This window comes from Protopterus annectens, chromosome 12.part0, assembly GCF_019279795.1.
Source record: "Protopterus annectens isolate FY-2018-M chromosome 12.part0, PAN1.0, whole genome shotgun sequence".
NCBI lineage: Eukaryota > Metazoa > Chordata > Ceratodontiformes > Protopteridae > Protopterus > Protopterus annectens.
Window position 1 is genome coordinate 165466367 of NC_056746.1, and position 24107 is coordinate 165490473.

At 38.5% G+C, this 24107-nt stretch overlaps 1 protein-coding gene across 5 annotated transcripts in view; it reads left to right on the forward strand.

The window, feature by feature from the left end:
- The window catches only part of TSC2 (TSC complex subunit 2), a 3048576-nt gene that overhangs the window by 187816 nt on the left and 2836653 nt on the right, over window positions 1-24107 (forward strand). For all 5 annotated transcript variants that reach the window (XM_044089186.1, XM_044089187.1, XM_044089190.1 and 2 more), the window contains exons 6-7: window positions 10983-11100; window positions 14049-14097. In XM_044089186.1, coding sequence (XP_043945121.1) covers window positions 10983-11100; window positions 14049-14097 — 167 coding nt within the window. The remainder of the gene's footprint in view (window positions 1-10982; window positions 11101-14048; window positions 14098-24107) is intronic.

Below are 24107 nucleotides of genomic sequence, written 5' to 3' on the forward strand. Positions count from 1 at the left end.
GTAAATTCTGAGATGTTGTTTATGCATCCCTTCAAGAATTTGCTTATTCAGGGGATTTCTCAGATGGCTGCACACCGAGCAACAGCTTGTTTCTAGCTCTCCCAGTATGAAAACAGAAACTCAGCAGAGAATGCCAGCATACTTGTGTTTATTGGTAAATTTCATTAACTGTCAAGTAAGTGCACTGCCTGAATCCGAGGAATAAAGAAACGCAGAAGACCTGGAAAAGATCCGCAACAAAAAAGTGAGGAAGAAACATTGAGGAAAGCTCTGCAGCTGTATAGCAAAAACCAATGCAACTTTCAGACATTACTTCCAGTATCATATAGGAAGATGTAAGAGAACTGTATAGAGACCTGGTTAAAATAAGCAAAACACTGATAGAGTATGTCAACAAACAAAAGGCTGGAAAAAATGGAATAAGCTTTAAACAGATATTCAGATGAGATGAGATGATAAAGTTGCAAAAATCAGAGGTCAAAATGAAGAAAGGGCTAGTTGAATATGAGTCCGCTCTGGAAGAGATGTTTCAAAAATAATATAATTAGAGGACGGAGCACATAAGGAAAACCTGAGATTTTCAGCTATACCAGCGAAGCTGGAAGGAACAGACTACATTAATACTATGAAAGCACAAATAAGCAACTGGACTGGTAATCCACAGCAGTTGTTTAGTGGAAAGGGCACATCATGTGTATTCTCCAAACCTAGCTATAAGAAAGCAACCTAGACCTTTAATAGTAAGGATGCAATCCTACCAGCAGAAGGAGTTGATTCTGTCAAAACTGTGGCAGAAGGACAAAATACTAAATGTGGTATACAACATAGTTTTTGTGGAGAATGATTGCTCATTGTACATCTTGCAAAAGAGAAGTAAACTCATTACATTATTCAGAGTATGTTGAGACGCAGGTGTGAGGTGTAGCCTAGGCATGTATGACCCTAGCCCGGGGTAGCATCCTGACATCACCCAGAATGATACCACAGTACAAGGACAAAATGATTGACTTCAACAATTGGCTAAGCTTCTGGTGTCATTCTAAGGGGATCCAGTATCTGTCTGCCTGGGATGTCATGATCGACAAACCACGATGCTTTGCCAGAGATGGCCTGCACCTGTCGCCCTTGGGATTCCGGATACTGGCTAAGACTCTTGCCACCCCTACAGTGCCTTTTTTAGGCAAGACTCAAATGACAAATGTGCCACCATAATGGGTACAAGCAAGCAAAATCTGAGGGTAATGCTACCTAATGCTGGAAGTCTAAACCTCAAAATGCACTCGCTCGAGGCACTCCTTAAAATGGAGAACATCGACATCTGTGCAGTGACAGAGACCTGATTCAAGGCTCCAGAGAGCACCCCTGCATTACCAGGCTATAATTCATACCCACCTTTCGGCCACTTAACCTGTACCGAAGCACTAAAGGCAGAGGTGTGGCCATATTTATTAAGGATATCCACACCTCCAGGCTAGTTGTTCAGCATAATGCATCCAAGAATTATCCAAGTGCAACTATCTCTGGGCAAGACCACAATCCAAATTGTAGCTTGCTACAAATCCCCCACCATGCTCCATGATTCCCACTCCTTATGTCTTGATACACTGGAAATTAATGGGTACAACTTAACACCCTAATAATGGGAGATTTCAACTACCCCACCATTAACTGGGAAAACTACTCCTGTACCAACTCTTGTGCTCAACGTTTTCTGGAATTCATAAATTCCAATTCCTTGGATCAACCTATTCACACCCCCACCGTGGCAGCAGTATCCTAGACCTGGTTATTACCAATATGGGTAACCGGTGTTCCACACCAGAGGTCCATTCCTTGTTGGTCAGATCCGACCACAAGCAAATCACCCTAGACATTCACATCCCACCCCCACTAGGTAAACCGTAAAAAAATTCTCCAAAGCCAACTTCACGTTTCTTAATACAGAAGTGGCAAACTTCACAACACCCATGCTGATGGACAGTAGAGGTACGACTGCTGAATCCTACACAATTCCACTTTATAAGCACTTACATGAGTGCATGGATCATGCAATCCTTAACAGAACCAAGATGCTGTCCTCCAAAAAAAGGAAGCCAATCTGGTGGTCCCCTGCCATAAACAAACTCTACAACAGAAGAAAAGAAAGTGTTGCAAAAAAGTAAAATCCCATGATTGGAGGAACTCTGTGGTCAGCCTCAGTAAGAAGCTGAGATCCCTCGTAAAATCCTTCAAAGCTAGTTACAAAAACAAAATTGCCACTGATTCTAAAGACAACCACAAAGCATTCTATAGCTATGCCAAGGATCTCAAAGGCAACACTCTCAGATCTGCTCTGAGTTGCACCACAATGCCACTGAATATGCAGAGCCATCTGATATTGCCAACATCCTGGCAGATAGGTTCAGTGCTAGCTTTACCCGTCTCTCATCCTCTAAAGGGCCCATCTCTGTACCAGAAGAATGCAAAGTTCCTGTAATCATGGTTGCACAGGTAACAAAACACACTCTCCAATGCGAAGAACACAGCATCTATGGGACCTGACAACATCCCAGGCTGCGTTCTACATGAACTACAGAACGAACTGGCACTCCACACAAGTGCCATGTTCAATCATAGCCTCACCTCTGGCTTTGTGCCCAGTGAATGGTGCACAGCAACGGTTATACCACTCCACAAAGGGGGAGCCACCACGGACCCCGGGAACTACCACCCCATTAGCCTAACGAGCCTGGTCTGCAAGGCTATGGAACGTATCATCGTGAAACTTGTAAACAAAGACACTGGTAATCTCCAAACTCTGGACCCTACCCAGGTTGGGTTTGTAAAAGGCAGATCATGTCTCCTAAATAGACTTCTTTGAAGCGGTCACCAAAGCAGTAGATGAGGGTAAGGTGGTTCACACAGCCTATCTTGATCTCGCCAAGGCTTTTGACACCATCCCCCACTCTGGAATTGTGGATAAACTTACTATACTAGGTGTAAATCTCTGTCACAAGATTGGTTACCAACTGGCTCACTGGCAGAAGCCACACTGTGAAAGTAGCAGACTCTGAATCCAACTTCAGACCAGTGACTAGTGGAGTACCACAGGGTTCAGTCCTAGGTCTTCTCCTGTTTGGTATGTACTTCTCTGAAGTACAGGCTAACACAGAAGGTCTTTGGCTAACAAAGTTTGCAGATGACTGCAAACTAGGAGCCAAAATAAAAACTCCTAACGATGTGGACATCCTACAAAAAGGCCTCACTGAGTCAGATGTCTGGTGTCAAAGCCATGGCCTCAAGTTTAATGCCAAAAAGTGCATTGTCATCCCTTTTGGTAAAAACTCTGTACCCATGAACTACCACATAGGTAGTAGTCTACCGTAAGTGTGATAGAGACCTTGGGACACAGGTGGACAGAAGTCTCTCCTTTGATAATCTCATCGCCACAGTAGTCAGGAAATCTTTCTACGTGGCACACCTCATCACAAAAGGTTTCTCATCCTGGAAAAGAGGTCATTGTTCCCCTCTACTCATCACTCGTTAGGCCCATTGTAGAGTACAACGCCCCTTTTGGTATGTACCTCGCAAGACATCTACAACAACCGGAAAGGCCACAGAAATACCTGACACAGAGGATTACTGGCCTCAAACAGATCCCTACACAGTCTCAAAAAACTCCAGGTTTACTCTCTCACATATTGCCTACTCAGAGGCAATCTCTGCCTAACATACAAAGCTATGTCAAACCCAGAGCTGTTGGACATGCTCCACATAAAGAAATCCCAATCCCTCTGAGCTACATGCTAGTTTAGCCTTGTCACCACAATAAACCAGATATGCTGGAGGGATAGATTCCTGTCCCAGAGACTTTACATACTCTGGAACAAACTACCTATCTATATCAAACAAAGCTCCTCATTAGCACTCTTCAAGCAAAATCTTGATGATTGGATGAGAGATGGGAAATTCACCCCTGGGATCACTTCTGTGGCTCTGCTTGACAGGGGCACAGGAAAATAATTTTCTTTTGTGGGAAAAGCCAGGGTACAGTTTGCCTAGGCTTATCTAGGACCTAGGGCCAATAGCTTAGTACCTACCTATGACAAGTCTGAAAAATAATCCCCTTTCATCAAGGAGTATCAGTTAATGGTAGGGACTGTAATCTTGATTTGCAACCGTGAAGATTTGACTGGGGGACCTAGAAGTGAAAACATGACAGAGTAGATTCTGAAGAAATTTATGAAAATGTTTGGCATGGAAGATGTGGATTCAGTACTAGGAGTTCGGAGTGAGTTTACTTATTCACCAAAATACAAAAATGGGGATAGGCTAGATGGATTCTAAATCTCACAGGAACATTTGCATTTAATTGAAGGTCTTGAAACACACCCAATAACTATTTTAGATCATGCGCCAATAACAAGTAAAATAAAATAAAATAAAAAAGCAAGCTAATGAAATAAAAATGAGACCCTGGTCCTTTCCCACCTCTCTGTTGAAAAGAGAGGAATTTAAGAAATTGAATTTGGAATTAATTCAGGAGCTACTAGAAAAGTTAGAATTTTCTTCTGAAAACATAGGGAGTGGGATAAAATTTAAGTGGAGTTTAAAACTATGGTGGAAATGAAAGGAAGGGAGATATGGTTAAGAAGTAAAAAGAATTATTTAGAGGGATTACCTCGATAATATGTACAAGTTTAGAAAGATAGCTGTTCAACAACTGTTTTTGATTTTAGAGCACAAAAAACTTTTAGCACAACTCAGGCAACAAAGTGGAAAGGGCCATCACCAAGCTTAGGGAGCCTATAACAAGGAAAATAAGAGATCCTGAAGAAGCATTAGAAATTATTTCTGAAATGTTATGAAAGTTTGTATAAAGCAGAGGAATATGGAAATAAAGAAAAGGTACAAATGGAAATGTTTATGGAAGAATTACATATGCCAAGGCTGGATACAGATGAGGCTCGATTACTTGGGATACGAATAGATGAGATAAAAATGCCTATGTATATCTGATCTGCAGGAAAGTCCCCAGGAATAGAAGGTATTCCTATGGAAGTTAGGACGGGGGAAAAAACCTGAAAGATTTGTTAGGCCTTGTTTAACAGTATTTTAAGAGAAGTACTAGCATCCTGGAAGAAAGTGCTGGTAACAGTTATACCTAAAGAGGGTAACGCTCCATGGGGTCCAGCTTCATGCAGGCCCATTTCAGTACTAAACTGTGATTATAAAGTGTTTGTAATGGTTAAAAGAATGGCAAAAGTGATACCAAGAATGATATAGATCAGTGTGGGTTTGTGGAAGGAAGGCAAACATTTGACAATATTAATAGAACATTGATGATCCAGAGGGAAGCGGAATGTAAGAAAATACCACTTTCATTGGTGGGTCTTGATGCAGAGAAAGCATGGGACTTCATGAGCAGGGCAATGGAAGCATTTGCTTTCCCTGGTACAATTATAAGGTTGATTTAAAAGTATATATAAGGGATCAGAGGCAAAAATTAAAGTGGGTGGGGTAATTTCTCATAACTTCTGCTTGAGTAGATAAATCGGGCAGGATTGTCTATTTTCCCCTTTGTTTGCATTATATTTAGAACCATTGGCAAAGAAAATATGGGACTCAGAAATTCAAGAATATAATTGGTATGGTAGTTAGGGAAAGCTGGCTCTGTTTGCAGATATTATTTTATACATGACAAAACCAGAAAGGGACATTACACTATTGTGGAACATTTTAAGACCGTTTGAAATCTTTTCGGGATACAAAATTAATGAAACTAAAACAAAGGCAACAGCAGTAAGTTATGTACCCACACACAAATTGGTCCATCAGTGTCCATATTTATGGGGACATGATAAAATTAAGTATTTAGGAGTATGGATTAGAAATGACTCTGTTGTGCCAGCTAAGGATATGTGGGAAGAGACTAAACAGAAAATGATGAAAAATTGAAAAACTTGGAAGCTTTGTTAATATGGATACTAAGATGCGCACTGTTAAAATGTTTTTAGTACCTTTAGTCTTATACATAGGTCAGGTATATTTTTCTCAACCAAAGGAGAAGCTGTGGATAGCAATTGGAGTTGAAGGATTTTATCTGGGAAGGGATGACAGCAAGGATAAATTGGGATAAGCTGATTCTTCCAATAGAACAAGGCGGACTAGGATTACCCAATTTGAGGGGGTATTTTAGAGCAGCACAATTAAGGCTCCTGTTTGTAGCACAAGCAGAAAACTGTAATTCAATGTGGAAAGGGATGATACAGGGAGGAAGTCCAAGAAATGGAGATTGGTATTTTGGATGCACACTCTTGAGGGGAACAACAATCCTACAGTGTGTTATATTTATAAAATAGGGAATATTTTAAGAACTTAATCGGCATGAGAATGGAGAAAAGAAGTTTTGACAATGGGGATGACTGTGGCCAGGGATACAGGTAATGGGCAAGAGGGGGCTGGAAGTTATTGGCAAAAACAGGCAAAGGAACCAAGGTATTAGGATTTAATAACAAGAAAGGGAAAGGTAATAGAACAGGAAAAGGCCAAGAATTGGGCTGCAGGGTAGAGATTGCTTTCCCTATCAAGGATTGATATCAGAGTATAGGCAAAGAGAAAGAAATAGGGGACTCCTGAATGAAAGACCAGAACTGGTAGAGTTTTTAATAGAATCTAGAACAGAAGCTTCCCCTAAAATAAAAAAAAGGAATAATTAGTAAAGCATATAAAATATTGCATGATAATTTTAAGAATCAGTCAGAGAAGCTTAAGGATTGGGAAGAGAGATTGGATAAACGATTCATAAAGAGACAGTGGGGGATACATATATGTTGTCTTTCGGCTTTTCCCAGTTAGGGGTCGCCATAATGGAACTCCGGTCAGCTAATGATTGGCAGTTGATTTTTACGTACCGAGTTGCCAGCCCTGACGCACAACCTTCAACGAAAGAATGCCCACTCAGGTGGATAGCAAATGGAGTTGTGATGGGCAAGAAAGAGGTGGTGGGAAAATGTTTTGGGAGTGTAATGAGCTGGCACACTTTAGGGATTTCATGCAGACCACTCTATCAGAAATGCTGGGTGAGCGGATTGGATTGACTAGGGAGATGATTTTTTTGAGCTATGATACAGTATCAGAATTGCCTAGACATAGTAAAGCCTTGCTAAGTCTAATTGTGGTGGCTGCCAAAAAAGCATTTACTAGAAAATGGAAATCAGTCTAGACCAACTTTATTAGAAGTACTGAATATAGTAACAGAAGTAAACCAACTGGAGTTGGGATATTTAGAAAAGGGAAGGAGCAAACTACATAGGGACAAAATGGGAGTTGTTGGAACAATATATGTAGAGATGGAACAAGATTTAATAGGCAAGATTTGAATGAGCTATGTAATGCTTAATTAACAATGATTGGATAGATTGTAAGTTGTGTATAATGTTTGCAACTACAGTTGTTTCAGTGGGTGCCCATGCTGTATAATGTTTGCAACTAAAGTGGTGTCATTTTGTTTTTAATTTATTTAAATGAAAGATTGTGCCTATATCATATGTGAAAATTTGATAAAGATGCTTGGTGAAAAAAAAATTCTCAGTTTATTGGAATCTGATTTGATTACAATACCAATACTTTCTCAGATGTCCGTTACTTTAGCAGCAGCTCTTTGGAGTACCTCTGATACTGAAAGGTACTAGACGGGAGTGCAGTAAATCTGTACCATCCCAGTGTCTTAAGTATGCAGTTTGTAGCTTTTGTAATCTAGTGTTATCCACCAGAAACTGTGCTTTGTATTTAGTACTGGGAAAGTCTTGGAATTTGACATTGTTCAGAACACTTGTTCATCTTTAAGTATTGAGTAATGCTCTTTCATTCAAACTTCATTCCGATCATTTGGATTAATGCAGATGCAAATGTTTGTTATTTTTCACACGGGTAACCATACTGTGTACCCAATTCCTTTGGCTGTTAGTCTGTGACTCCTTGGCTTTCTGTTGGCCTCGGTGTCTGTGATGTGACTTCAAAGTGCTACAGTTACTCTTCTGTGAACACGAATTGCTGGCAACACATTTTTTGTATGTGTTACTTTCCTGGTAAGCTCTTACAAGTCTGTACACAAATTGGCATAGACATGGTAGACCTCATCGCAGTGGCTCTTCAAAGTATTTGATAGGTCTTTGTGAGAGCATGTTTGATTCTGTGCACTTGGCATCTGTGCATGATTTTGAACATGTAGTATTTGGTTACACCCTGTCAAAATGCTTCACCATTCCTAGCTTCTCACAAGCTGCAGATCCAAAATGCTATTAAAAATTCACTTCAGTAAATTCACCTACTCGGTGTGTGTGTGTGTGGGGGGGGGGGGGGGGGGATGTATATAATTTTTTTCATTGCATTACAAATGCAGCAATTTCTATTACTTGGTGGATAGAAAAGCTTAACAGTTTGCACATGGCATTCTTTTGAGTGCCAAACAGGCCAAAGGCTTCAGAAATATTTCTGGCAGTGTGTTTTACGTTGCACCAATATTTAGTTTAAATTCCACATTCTGTACACGATGTTCCAACATTCTGCTTTGAAAACTTAAGAATTAATGTCTCATGCTTTGAATCCATTTTTGGACTTCCCTGTATTAGGAGTTTTTCCTTTCAGGTGGATTTTAATTTTTGTGTTAACAAGCACTTGCTTTTGAACACAGATTGCATTGTTTTTACACATATTAGAAATGTCCTTTTCTAGCACAGATTCTGCAAAATTGTCTTAAAACTGACCACATTTTCTTGTCACGCTTATAGCCACACTAATTCCAAGTTTCAGTTTTGGTGATGTGGAGATTTCTCGTGCTTCTGTCTAAATCCTTTCTTGTAGTATATTTCCTCATAGCTGTCTTTTTTGTAGACATTTTTACTCACTTTCACATTAACTCCCATTTTATTTTACACTCATTTTTATCTGAGAATACTTTAAAACGTGTAGTAGTATTTTAACTTACTCTGTGCACATCTTATAGACTCCTGATGGGAGATCTCTGCCTTGCCTTCCGAGCCATTAAAAACAGGATTTTTTTGCATATCCACAAACTGAGTAGTTCTACAAATACCGCAACAAGTTCTTTAAATCTTCACCAGCAGATAGATAAAACAAGTTGGAGAGAGAAGTTGATTACACAGCACCTCTTCCATCTGTGGAATAGATTTCCACTGCAGATTAAGTTGTGTAATACTATTAACACCATTCAAATGATAACTGGACAATTTGATAGGTAATTACAAATTCACTCCTGGCTTTACTGGCCTGGCCTTCATCGAGAGAGGATGTTCAGTCTGAGGGTGGATACTGGCAAGGCTTAAATGGTTACGCAACTCAGTTGCCTTGTATTTTCAGTGATCCTGTAAATTCGTCTGTTTTTCTTGAAAGACTGTTCCTTATCTAATCATTTATAACAGATGCTGTCTCTTATTGGAAAATAGTGCAACTCAGCAAATTCACAGTTATTGGTTCATGTTTAGTTCAGCAACATTTGCATTTGTAGTGTCTGTAGGACAGTTTGCTGTTTTTCAAGGATAGATGTCTAGTAAGTTGCAGATTCCTTTTATAGGTGATAATTTATTAAATTTATATTTAACCACTGTCTATTTTTTTTTTTTCCCTAGGCAAGTTTTATACTCCATTACTTGCTAACCATGAAGAACTCCTTCCAATCATTCCTCAGCTCTAGGGTTTTTACTTGGAGCAAAGGTGAGAGCTGTCCAGGGGAGGTATTATTCAGGAGCCATGACAGTGCTTTGTTCTCTCTCTGGTATCACATCATTGAGAGCACCTGAATGGCCTAATCCAAACCCATATGGTATGGTGTAGGAGTGAATGATGCATTTCACCATGATGGGCCACAGTGTGTTCTCCCACATGGGTACGTGCTCCCACCCATCCACTGTAAATGCTACCATCCTTTGACTTGATGGACCTAATGTATGCACCCGCGGGGGAAATATTTGCATTCTAGCTCCTTCTTTGAGGGGACTTCAGATCTGCTCCACTTCCTCCCATCCTCCCCTGCCATTACCATCAAGCACAAGAGCTGCTAATCAGATTTAGTTCACCTGGGCTGTAGTCAGGGCTACACATCTCTATGCCGTATGGTACTGGCTCTAACAAAGTACTGTTATCTTTATCTTCATCTTCATCAAGGAAATTGGGTTAAATACGTTTTTGTGTTGTTCATCAGCAACATGTAGGAATATTGCATAGTGAACCTCTTGACAATTTTCAGCAAGTCCATCTGTGGTGAAGAATGCATGAGATTTCAATCTCCAGCAATTTTAGTTCCGAGCTGTGTTTCTTTCTTGAAACCTAAGTATTCCAGAAGAGTATAGCTAAGCCGTATTTTCACTGAAAATTTATAGTTCTGTAATTCTCTATGCAGAAACTCTAGAAAACGGATATGTTCACTTGTACAGATTTTAGTTTCTGACTCCAAGTCAGGTTAGGACTCCTAATAAGTTCCACATAGACAGTGGTGTATGTTCCACGAGGGCTGTATTGAAAATTAATTCTGTAGAACTTTTGTACCACATGATATGCTAATATCTGTAGGTAGCTCATGGAGCACATACCTTTTAATGCTAACACCATGCCAAACCTCATTGGTGGTATATATTTCACATCTGTGATGTTATGCAGGAGTAATGCAATTCTTAGTTAAGCTTGTATTCCTAATGACTGTGCATCACGGACAATTCCAGACATTCCTCCAGTGGAAGGTTCTTTGGAGCCCTCATTCTTTGGAGATGGTCCAGGCGCCATTCTTCTTCCATAACATTGGTGCTGTAGTCACATTTTGCTGTAAGGAGTTGCAAGGGGTACCTAAAGTATACTTTGGTGAAGGCGCACCTTTGTTAGCAACATGTATGTCAGTAAAGCCAGGTTTTTCTTTGCAGGTGTTTCACTGCTACTTTGGAATAGGCAGGTATGTGACACTGTTTGTAAAATAATTCTTTATTTTGCAGCTCAGTTTGTCTTGCAGTGGATGAATGAAGGCCTTACAGCAGACTTTCTTCAAATTCTTGTCAACCTGGTGAAATTCAACAGTTGTTACTTGGATCAGCACATCACTCACATAGTCCAGTAAGCAATTCATCTGTTAAACACATTTTTGCAAAATGTTGCACTACATAATTTTACTTCGAATTTGTTACGGTTCAGTGTAGTCATTTTATAGAGCAATACACCTGGTAATTTTTTAGCATTTTGTAGCCAGATAGAGAATTCAGTGATTATATGTAACCACCCCTGGGCTCAGCTTCTACAACCACTAATATAGAAAATACATTTTTTTTTTGTATTTTTCACACTCCACACTGAGTGTTTGAATAATGCATTATTGGTGTCCCTCCTTTATATGCTATAAAGGTGTTTCCTCATACTCTCCATTAAGGTATGAGTTGTCATCCCAAAAATTTCTCTGGGTGCTTTACACTCTAGCAACAAGTTTGGAATGTTTAAGTGTGGGCAGTGTAACTTGTGCAGATATGTTTCTGAGGGTCCATATATTATGTTACATCACATTCAACAAACCCTTAGGGTGCCAGGACACCTGACTTGCAAAACAAGAAGGGTAGTCTACATGGGTTTATGTAGTAGTTGTGAGGCATTCTGTGTTGGGATGACCACTCATACCCTAATGGAGCGTATGAGGGAACACCTTTATAGTATAAAAAGGAGGGACACTAATAATGCATTATTCAAACACTCAGTGGAGTGTGAGAAATACAAAAAATTTTATTTTCTATATTAGTGATTGTTGAAGCTGATGCCAGGGGTGGTGATTTTAAAAATTATTTAGAGCAAGGGAAACTTTATGGCAAGTGAAATTGGAAACCGATAAAAGACCTGGTTTAAATGAAGCTATCAAGATTAATTTTTTTTTTAAATACAGAAAATTAAAAGTTAGAAAAACTTGAAAAGTTTAACAGAGGCTGTATCACCAGCACTGTGCTAGTGGTTCATTTTGTGGGTCTTATATTTTTTTAAAGCTGCTACTTCATTATGCTTTTTAAGTAGGTTTCTTTAAATGCTTAATTGGTTTTAATTAGCTTGTCAGATTTTGGTATATATAAATGACCTGTTTTTAGGTTAAATTGTATTCTGAAGAAGTTTGTTTTTGACGAAAGCATGAATAGTGTGTGTACGCTAAAACTTTTTTTCAGTCTTTCCCAGCCTTTATTGACCATCTTAAGCTTTTGCTTTTTGGAGTTTGTTTTGTTGAGTATTGGTTTCACGTACGTTTTATTAGTTGAATAATCAACTAGTTTTTGTGTGCACAGAAAAAACTGCAGTTTTATAAATCTGATGAAAGTTGCGCATGCAGCCACATAACTGTGGTAGTGCATAACCCAGTTTGGTAAGATATTTTCTGTGTTTTGCATATGATCTGGGTTTGGCTAGCATACTGTATATTTGACAATGGACTGAATAGGGCTGTCTCTTATTCACAGACCTCACTTCACTTGTGTCAGCAGAGGTTAGGGCAGATAGTAGCAGTGGAATACGGCAGGTGTTCGGTGATGTAAGATCACTCTTTGGTAGGGACAGATGATCCTGATAGCCAGACTGCATTGTCAAAGATTTATTTATTTATTTTATTTATTTTACATTTGTTAACCGGGTAGGGTCCGGCTGGGCAGGTAGCCCATTTTCAGCGGAAAACTGGGGAGATGAGCTCCATAACAGTAGTACAAAAAGATTACAAAATTTTTTAAAAGATTTACAAACAATATACAAAAAGTTTGATAGTTGCTAACAATCGCAATTTACAAAAAGGGGAATGTAAAACAGAAAACATTACTTTTCTTAAGCCTTACTACAGACAGTAATATGAAACTCCTTAGATGCCAAACTAAAAACCATTGTGGTATTTTCATTTGGTAGAAGTAAGACAAGAAGATAGCAGAATAGAAAACAGTTGAATCGAAGGCATGAGAAACTAGTCAGGAGTATTACAGGAGCATAGCCATTGTTAAGTAAGGTATTCCTTTAAGAATTTTATGAAGCTATGGTGGTCTGTGTTTTCTTTCTTTTTTTTTTCTTTTTTAAAGATATTCTGGGGTAATAGGTTCCACTGTTTGGCTACTTTGAAGGAAAAGCGAAAGTCACCGTAGTAATTATGGGACTTTGTAACCTTGAGTATAAGTTTATCAGATGATCTAAGGGTCCTGGGGTTGGTATTTAATTACACTAGGCTGGAGAGTGCAGAGCAGTTTTCAGGTTTGTGGATGATGGAGTTGGGCAATGGATGCAAAACAATGTCCTATTTGCACGTTCAGGATGCAAGAACATGGTTCATGTTTATAGATCCCATTGCATGCCTGCATCCCATTGGTACAAACCCTATTGCCCTGTGGATAATGTGACTGTTTCTGCTCCTGACTCTTGCCCCAGTGGGCACAGTAAATGGTGTAGTTAACTGTAGGAAGAACTGCGCACGTGGAAGTCTGCCTTTTTTTTTTTTTTTTTTTTGAAAGCATTGCAGCAGGTATTGGCTACAGAAAAGTAATCTGAAATGTTAAGGCCAAGTACTGTGTTAATAGGCATTCAGATGACACTTTTGCAGTGTTTAGTGTGGTCCTTTACCAGATATTTCTATTAGGATGATTTGAGGATACTGTAGTTGCCTGACTAGGAGTCGTTGGATTTTAAATTCTCTTTTCTGCATTGTGTGCGCCTGCTTTACATAGCAGTCAGTCTTTGTTTCCCTTTTGAATAACTATTTTGGGGGTATAAATATGAGTAGAATCTTTGTAAAACACAAGTTCCCATCTTTTTAACTTTTGCAGTATATTACTATTGCAGTAACCAGTTTCAATTGCTTCTTTTTTTGTTTTCTGGGAGGATGCTTCTGTAAATGTAAATTACAAGTTTTTTACTTAGCTACTGGATATGTAAGCCTGCAGATGTCATGATTGTATAAATAAGTAAACATTTTTAATTTCTGGCAGAAAGAAATAGTATATAACCATTTGGAGCGTTGATTTAAATGAATATATATCTAATTCACCATTACTATTGTCTTCTAGCAAGATCTGCTTACTCTGTAACCGAACGACATCCTCAACTGATATCGAGGTGAGTATCAAATTTCTTTTGGATTTATTTGTTTGGACATGCATAATTTGTGACTTGACTTTGTCCTGCTGCATTAAATACTAAAAGTCATTCTGATCATACCAGAAGACGCACAACAAAGATAACTAGTTTTGTACGGGATTACACATTTGAATATACTTTTGTATTATAGAAAATTACTGTCATGTTAGATGAGAAGGCAGTTGCATGGCTCTATAAGTTTCAAGTGAGCTTCCTGCAGGGTTTAGCAGAAATGTTTTTTTTTTAGTGGATATTTGTCCACTGAACTGGGTAGGGAGCACATACGAGCTAGTATGAATGAGATTTGGTATAATCTGATTAAACAGCTAAGACCTCAGACATCAGAATTTATAGTTAATTGTAGTGTTAAAATTGGAAGTCTGTTATTTGCAGAATTGAAGGTTAATTTCTTGGTAGTGTTTGAAGCTCATTGTTGTGTATTAAGTTTTGGTTGTAAAGTTTCCTATGTTATTTTTTGCTCCAGTGCCTCTCAACCATCAGAACCCCCCCCCCCCCCATTCAGGACACCATCCATTGATTACCTTATCTGTGAGTTTTACCTGAGATCAGGTTGACAAGTGTAAAGAGAGGCATTCATTCAAGCAGCCAGTGATGGTGCTTTATGCTTTAGCCAGCATCTTGTTAGTGAGGATGTTTTTTAATGGTCTTCTCCACCCCCTGGCTCAAGGGCATGCATTCTGCTTCACGAATGCTCATAGTGCCTTTTACATAAGAATGCCTGCATCTGAGCACCTTAGTTGAAGGCTACTACCATGCAGTGGCTTGGTTTTCAAGTAGTTTACAGTGGTGTGTAAGCAGGTGTGCTAAAAGGATGAATGCAGATCTACTTAATACTCCAGTGCAGTGTGCACTAAGTAGGTGGGAAGATAAGAAAGATGAGAAATAGTTTTGTCCAGGCATTTTCTTATTTAGAGTTGTCAGGGAAGCACTCCAGCTGTTTGTCTTTAATAACAGGTAAGCATAAGAGACCATTGTCCGAGCATACCCTGTATAAGCAGTTAGCTGTCTGCATTTCATTGTGATATGGTTCCACAAGGAAAAAACTTACATAGCTAGATTATTGTGTGTATAGTGCAGCTGCTGCTGTTATATTTTCCTGAATGTTTCATTACAAAGTGTGAGGCAGCAACATACACGTGTGTTCATACTTTTGTTAAGGTTATGCAAACTGGGCATCCCTTCCAGGAATTTCAAGGGATCTCCCAGATTTTTCAGCTCTCCTCCTCCAAGTTTTCCAAGAGATTCAATGCTCCTGTACAGCATTTCTGTAAAATGCAAAATAAAATGACCCAGCAAGTTTTTGGTAAGCAGATGTTTAAAAAGCAATGGCAGCTGGGTTCCAAAAAAGTAGGATCCTCCACCCCAAGAACAAAGGACTGTCTGAAAAGTCTAATTGATTATTTGCAGGTCTTCCTTCTCTCTTCCCATCCTGACAGATCCTTAATCCTTCCAGAAAGTCTGAAGCACCATTTTCTGTCTGGCAACAGATAGTTTTCTCTTCCACCTTTTTGGGGGGATTCCTACTCACCAACCAGATCAAACTCTTATTTTCCCTCCTGTCATTCAGCATATGCACTGTAAGGGGGTGATTAGAAGCAGTCCCTCTTCCACAGTTAAGGGAAGGGTTTTTTTAAGGACATTTCTGGTGCCAAAGTAAGATTATTGGAGACCAGTTTTGGGTTCTTTTCTTTCTGAATGTGTTTTGTGATGGTGCCTAAGTGCAAAATGTCACTTCACAGCTTGTTCCACCCTACCTCCCCATTTGTGTTCTCTAGTGACCTTAGATTTAAAAGACTAATGTCATCACATTCTTACACTTCCAGATTCCAGATGTTTCGTTATGTGACACAGAAAACTATATCAATTCTTTGCCTTCCCCTGTGGTCTGTCTATTGCTCCAAAGGCTTTCTCTGTGTCTAGCTTCTGTGATAGCCTACTTGAGAATTCATAGTATCTCCATTTCTTTATTTAGACAACTTGCTTATTTTGAAAGTGAGAGGAATATCTCAATTGGGTAAGGGATCTCCTACACAACCTGGGATTCCAAACGAACATACAGAAGTCTTGTCTGACTCCTCATAGGATTGTTTTTGTGAATCACAGTGCAAGTGATGTGCAATGTAGCTTTAAGAAGTGTGTCAAGGATTTGCATGTACATATCAAATTCCAGACACGTGCACTCCATAGGGCCATTTTGTAAGAGCAGTCACAGTGATAGCATGCATGAATGCATTTGTTAGTTTGCATACAAGTTAGTCAGTAACCTTAATAATGTGTTTGTATAAAATAAAGCTGCTTGAACAGAACCCACAAAGACTCTTCTATTGTATCCAGAATAGGAGAGTGACATGGTGTCAGAACCGGTGTAGAAGAGAATAAAATCTGGAGCCATGAGTTGCAGAGATGACAGTGAAGGTAAAAACAAAACAGAGTCAGAAAAGAATCAAAGGTAATGAGAAGTAACAGTAATTGTTTACTTGATAGAAAAAAACAAAATGGGCATTACAAGGGTACAAACCGCACCATTAAGCAAGCAGAAGGCATGAAAAGTTTTAGGAAATGTTTAAAAGAAACATATTTGATGGAACGATCAACAGTAAAGCTAAACAAGCATGTTTAAAGATAAAATGAGCATGTATAAATCAAAAAGTGTCTTTCAAGCAAATCTGGGCATGTTTAGAGTAAAATGAGTAAAAGAAAAATACAGTGAGCATGAAAAGGGCTTGAATGAGCAAAACTAATATAATAAGGGCAAAAAGGGCACATTAAGCAGGAATCAAGCAAGGCGACTGCATGTGTTTTGGCAAAGTATTATGTTTTGGCATAACTACGACTTTATATTGTATCAAGGGCATAACTAAAGTTATTCGAAGTATCTCAAGGTGTGTAAGTGCTTAGTAAGTGTTTGTTACTGTGAGTGTATTTTGAAAAGTTTACTGTGTGCAAAGTGCAACTATTTTGTGAAGTATAGTCAGAGTATAGCCATTTTGAAAAGTTTCTTGTGCTGGGTTGTCTGTTCGCAAAGTGCCACCATTACAGAATTTTACTTGCACTGTAGAGAATTGATAGCAAGATACTGCCATTTTGGGGACATTTCAATGTGCTGTATGCAGTTATTCACAAAGTGCAATTATTTGGCAAAGATATTGAGTTTAAGACAAACATGTCTGATTATTTCACATTGTTCAGTTTCTTGCACTGAGGTGATTTCTTGCAAAAGATGACATTACAAAAGTATTACAGTGCCAGAGAATTTTTCATTCGCATCATAAGCTTGTTTAAGATGTTTCTTAAAATGATGATAAATGACTTTAGCATTTACCCTTTCAAATGATATTCCAAGAGTACAAACACAGGTACCGAATAAGAACCGATGAACTACCATAATGGTGAAATTATATTTATGTATTTTCTTAGGGGGAGAAAGTATTGGGTATTAAAAAATGTGCGAGTTTCTTTTAAATAAACTGAATGCAAGTAGTAATGCCCATTTGATTTAGTCATGCAACGAGGGTTTTTTAAACAGGTTTTTTTAACTCAGTGTTCTGAAGAAGTCTGGATAACATCCGGACGAAAAGCGCTTACATTTTATTGTTATTGTTCGTATCTGGAATTAGTTGTGGAGGTTTTTACAACTACTCAGCATTAAAACGTGTGTCTCAACCAACTGTAGTGTGGAGTCAGTACCTGTGTTTGTTTTCTTGAAGTAAGTTGTACTTTGGTCTTGTTTGTGTGGATATTCCAAGATGATTGAAGTGCCCGAGAAATTTATTTCGCAAAGTCCAGTTATTCAGTGGTACTACGAGTTAGTCTATTAGCATTATTTCGAAAAGCCCAAAAGGTATAAATTTAGAAGCACAAAGCCATTGGACAAAGTTACGATTACTGGCATAAGTTTCTGGCATATGTGCATGTGATGTGCATGTGTGTATGTTTGTGCTTATTTGCAAAACCCTTCACTGGTATGTGTTAATATGGCAGACTGATTTTGAAAGCCCCCTACCACTTGTATTGGATCAGAATGTTGGAGAATATTTGAGCAAGAATACAATATTTTTATACAAGGAGCTTATGCAGATAGAGATGCACGCACCGGGGCATTCATTTTGCTAAACCTAGCTGGGTCAGAGGCCATAGAAAGAGAGCGTTCATTTGTATGCACCTGCGGTGCATGAGGGAGAAGGTGAAAACTGTCATATTGTATAAGCTGAATCAAGGGGAAGACCCCGACTGTTTGAATCACAAGTTCAGAGAAATGTGTAAACCCCAGACAAATATTACATTAGAGAGGCACTTGTTTTACACGAGAGATCAGAAACCAACCGTTAAAATGTGTCAGTTTGGAGACTTAAAAGATGAGCTGATAAAGGACAGGCTTGTGTGTGGTATTAACAGTGCTGCGGTGAGAAAGGTTTTATTTTGTGACAGTGATTTAATGTTGAGCAAAGCTGTAGAGATATTTCAAATCCATGAGATAACAGGAAAAACACACAAGTATGCTGGAGTGACCAGATGTAGACAGCATGCAACATATGGCAAGCAAAATCAGGCCCAAGCATGTGGCAGCTACAGAGTTTCCAAATAAGTGCAGCTTTCCAGAAATTTTTAAAAAGGGAGCAGGTTCCAGCTCAGTACAGTATAAGCATGAATCAGCAAAATCCAAGTGTAACTTTAACTCTTACAGTTGTGGTGCAAATCATCAGTCTAAAAGAGAGAAGTGCTTAGCATTTGGTCAGCAATGTCATAAGCGTAAAAGTTTTGTAAATCAAGTAAGCCTCACACAGTTGTAAAGAAAAGTCGCAGAAAGTGAGTTAATCAAGCAGAATCGAAGCAGTCTGCTTTCTGTGTGGATGCTGCATCTGTTCTTGATGAGAGTTGGTGCAGTGAGTGAAGTATTTTGTACTGTCCGGATTAATGGAAAATCCACAGAGCTTAAAGTAGACACTGGATCAAAGTGTAATGTTATATCAGCAGACACATTTGCTAAAGTGAGAACTAACTAACAACTCAGTGTAGCCACTAGTGCGAGACTTGTTGGTTATAGAGGCGAAGAAATTTGAACCAAAGGTTCAATGATACTTTCATGTTGTTTTGCCAAAAACTGTTACAACTTTGATGTTCTACGTAGTCAGAAGGCGAGTGCAGTCCTTACTGGGTCTCAAACATAGTCTGAGATTGAATCTGCTTTCTTTTGCTAAAGAAGTTCTTCATGAAAATGCATTTCCAAGTATCAATTTTTCAGAAGACATTTTGTCGAATATGCTGATGTTTTTGATGACAAGTTAGACAAATTTCCAGTTGTGTATTCCATGAAGTTAGACCCAGAGGTCACTCCAGTAGTCAGACCAGCAATAAGAGTTCTGATAGCTATACAGAATAAAGTTAAAGTTCACTTGGATAAAATGGTGTAGCAAGGTATGATTTGTCCACTCACAGAACCAACTGTGAATGGGTACCGTCTATGGTAGCTGCTCACAAAAAAAGGCTCCGATTAATCAGAATTTCAATTGACCCAAGAGATGTGAACAAAGCATTGAAGAGACCATATCATGCAGTGCGTACAGTCGAAGTTGAAGCTCTAGTATCGAATGCCACTTTTTTTTCTGTCTTGTATGCAAAGAGTTAATTTTGACAAGTGATGCTTGATCGCAGATCTTCATTTCTAATTACTTTTGGTACTCCATTTGCCAGATACAGATTCCTAAGGATGCCATTTGGAATAAATCCTGTAAGTGAAGTCTTTCGGCATGCAATGGGGCAAGTTTTTTTGGGTTATCCTTGTGCCATAATAGACAGTGATGAAGCAGAGCATGACAAACTTAAAGAAGTTCTAGATGGAGCACGTGAAGTAAACTTGAAGTTCAATCCTCTGAAGTGTAAATTCAGACTTCTAGAATTTACCTATGTTGGTCATTTTGTTCACAAGTACAGGTTTGAGACCAGACCCAAACAAGCAAGCTGCTGTTCTTGAAATGTCAGCACCAGATAATGTACAAGCTCTACAATGTTTTCTAGGTATGATGGTCAACTGTTTAGGCAAGTTTATACCAGACTTCAGTGAGTTTGACAGCACCTTTAATAGAGCTAATGTGCACAAATGTTGAATGGTCATAGTTGGAATAGCACCAGAAAGCATTTGAAGACCTTAAGCAGAAAATTGCCACCCTACCTACTTTAAGATACTATGATGTGAGAAAACTAGTTACTCTTTCCAGTGTTGCTTCAAAATTTGGTCTTGGTGCAGTCATACTTAGAGGACAGACCAGTAGCCTATGCAAATAGAACACTTACCTACTCAGAGGTGATCTCTGCCTAACATACAAAGCTATGTCAAACCCAGAGCTGTTGGACATGCTCCATGTAAAGAAATCCCAATCCCTCCGAGCTACATGCTCTAGGGACCTAAACCTTGTCAACACAATAAACAGAACATGCTGGAGGGATAGATTCCTGACCCAGAGACTTCCCATACTCTGGAACAAACTACCTATCTGTATCAAACAGAGCTCCTCATTAGCACTCTTCAAAAAAATCTTGATTGGATGGGAGACAGGAAATTCACCCTGGGGATCACTTCTGTGGCTCTGCTTGACAGGGGCACAGAAAAATAATTTTCTTGGTTGGCAAAAGCCAGGGTACCATTTTGGCTAGGCTTATATAGGCCCTAGGGCCAATAGCCTAGTACCTACCTATGAATCTATTACACAAACTGAGATGCAGTATGCTCAAATTGAGAAAGGGCTTTTGGCAATAGTATTTGCATGTTCAAAGTTTTATGATATTTTTGGTCGAGCTATTCAGATTGAAACTGGCCACCAACCTCTAGTTACTATTTTAAAGAACTCAATGCATTCCACACCGGCGAGATTACAGAGAACGATGCTCAGATTGCAAAAGTACAATTTCAAAATGGGCTACAAGAAAGGCAGACTGCTGTCTTGCTGATACCTTACCTAGATGCCCAGAAATACCACAGAACAGCTTGACAGAGAATTTTGACTTGATTTGATGTCCGTGCATAATTTTTCCATCACTAGACTTGAGTTAAGAGATCACACTCGGACTGATCCAGTTGTACAGAAGCTCAATCAGTGCATTAATGCTGGATAGCCATCAAATCAGTCTAGTGTACCAACTGAAGTGCAAACCTACTTTCCTTACAGAGATGAATTGTTGGAAGATGGCATTACTTTCAAAGGTCCTAAAATTGTTCCTGCTTCCATACAACAAGAGTATATCCAGATTTTGCATCTTGGTCACCCAGGATCCACATCCACTAAGATAAGAGCCATAGAATTAGTGTTTTGGCCTTCCTTGCCAAAAGACATTGATAAAGTACTTTCTTCTTGTTCAGTATGCCATAGTACTAGACTGCATTTGCAAAGAGGACCACTTCATCTAAGTCAAGTTCCTGAACTACCTTGGTCAATCGTTGCAACTGATATCTGAGTGGAACAATCAACATTATTTGGTTTTGGTAGTTTCTTATTCAAATTGCCAAACGAAAACAGTCCTTGAACCAAATATGGAATCAGATGCAAAAACCAGAGAATACAAGAAAAAGAAAAATAGTCTGTTTCCACACAGCAGTGAAATTCGATATGTCCTTTATTGTAGTAAGGTAAGCGCTTTCTCGGAATAACATCCGCTTCATCAGACCAACAAAGATAAAATAACGGTTGCATTTTTAAACACTAAAACATCCAGTCAAAAATCAGATAAAATGTGCATCATAGCTAAAAAGCCATGTGACAAAATGCATCTGTAGAATATATAGATTTTTAAAAAATGAATAAAACAGAGTAAATGAACAATATATACTTAAAAATGTTAACAAATACAATAGTAAAAAATTAAAAATGGACTATTGAAATGTATATGATAAAATATTGAGAGAAATCAATGCTTTAATGGCTGTGCTTTAAGAAAAGGTTTCAGGGAAACTCTGTTTAAACCAGGAGGTTTATCAGCTTGAAAGCGCAAAATCCATTTCTGTTCGCTAGATTCTGTTCTGTTATTTATGTCACCTCCTCTCTTGGTACTATGCAGAATCTCTAGTTACCATAAAGCTAAATTTATGTTCTTTACCCTCTTTAGCTACATGTAGTGATAGTGCGCTGGTTTCTTTAACATTCTTAATATCCCTAAGGTGTTCAAGTATTCTATCCTTAAACACCCTATTCGTTTTACCCATGTAAAATGAGAAGCAGGTAGTGCAATAGCAAAAACAGACAACATTTTTTGTTAGACAATCTGCATAAAAAGCAGTATCTATCTTAAAACCCAAATTGGGATGTGTGAAAGGATTACCAATGTGTATATGTGTACAGGCCATACAATTCCTACACATATATGTACCAAGTCTATCCGATATTATAGTTGATTTAATATTAAAGGATCGATAACAGAGCTGACTCTTAAGTGATCTATTATTTCTAAAAGCAAAGTCCGGCTGTGTGCCAATGACCCCATTCAACTCATGTACAGTAGACAGAATATCCCAGTTGTTTTTAGTAATATCACATGCTACATGCACATTGCTGGCAAAAGTCAATGGCATCTTTAGTTTATTCCTAGCGGTATCAGTGGAAGCGTCACTTGAGAAAGTATAGTCAGTATTACACATGTTGTTAATACTAGTGGGGAGGAGGGGAAAAGTATGGCTGGCATTTACCTGACATGTGCCGCCATCCTTCTGCTATTTGAGAATCAGTAAGTTTACTGCTAAACAAGAATTTATAGAAAGAGGCTATAGCAGTAAACTTATGCCACCATCCTTCTGCTATTTGAGAATCAATAAGTTTACTGCTATAGCCTCTTTCTAAAAATTCTTGTTTAGCAGTAAACTTATTGATTCTCAAATAGCAGAGGGATGGCGGCACAGGTCAGGTAAATGCCAGCCATACTTTTCCCCCCTTCCCACTAGTATTAACAACAGGGATAATACTGACGATACTTTCTCAAGTGACGCTTCCACTGATACCACTAGGAATAAACTAAGGATGCCATTGACTTTGCCAGCAATGTGCATGTAGCATGTGATATTATTAAAAAGAACTGGGCTATTCTGTCTACTGTACATGAGTTGAGTGGGGTCATTGGCACACAGCCAGATTTTGCCTTTAGAAATAATAGATCACTTGAGTCAGCTCTGTTATTGATCCTTTAATATTAAATCAATTATAATATCTGATGGACTTGGTACATGTGTAGGAATTGTATGGCCTGTACACATATACACATTGGTAATCATTTCACACATCCCACTTTGGGTTTTAAGATAGATACTGATTTTTATGCATATTGTCGAACAAAAAATACATAGGGAAAACAAATAGGGTGCTTAAGGATAGAATACTTGAACACCTTAGGTATATTAGGAATGTTAAATAAACCAGTGCACTATCACTACATGTAGCTAAAGAGGGTAAAGAACATAAATTTAGCTTTATGGTACTAGAGATTCTGCATAGTACCAAGAGAGGAGGTGACATAAATAATAGAACAGAATCTAGTGAACAGAAATGGATTCTGCTCTTTCAAGCTGTTAAACCTCCTGGTTTAAACAGAGTTTCCCTGAAACCCTTTCTTAAAGCACGGCCATTAAAGCATTGATTTCTCTCAATATTTTATCATATATATTTCAATAGTCCATCTTTTCTTTTTTACTATTGTATTTGTTACCATTTTTAAGTATATATTCATTTAGTCTGTTTTTATTCAGTTTTTTTAAAGATCTATATATTCTACAGATGTATTTTGTCACATGGCTTTTTAGCCCTGATGCATATTTTATCTGATTTTTAACTGGATGTTTTAGTGTTTAAAAATGTAACTGTTCTATCTTTGTTGGTCTGATGAAGCGGATGTTCCAAGAAAGCGCTTACCTTACTACAATAAAGGACATATCGAATTTCACTGCTGTGTGGAACCAGATTATTTTTCTTTTTCTTGTATTCTTTTATTCA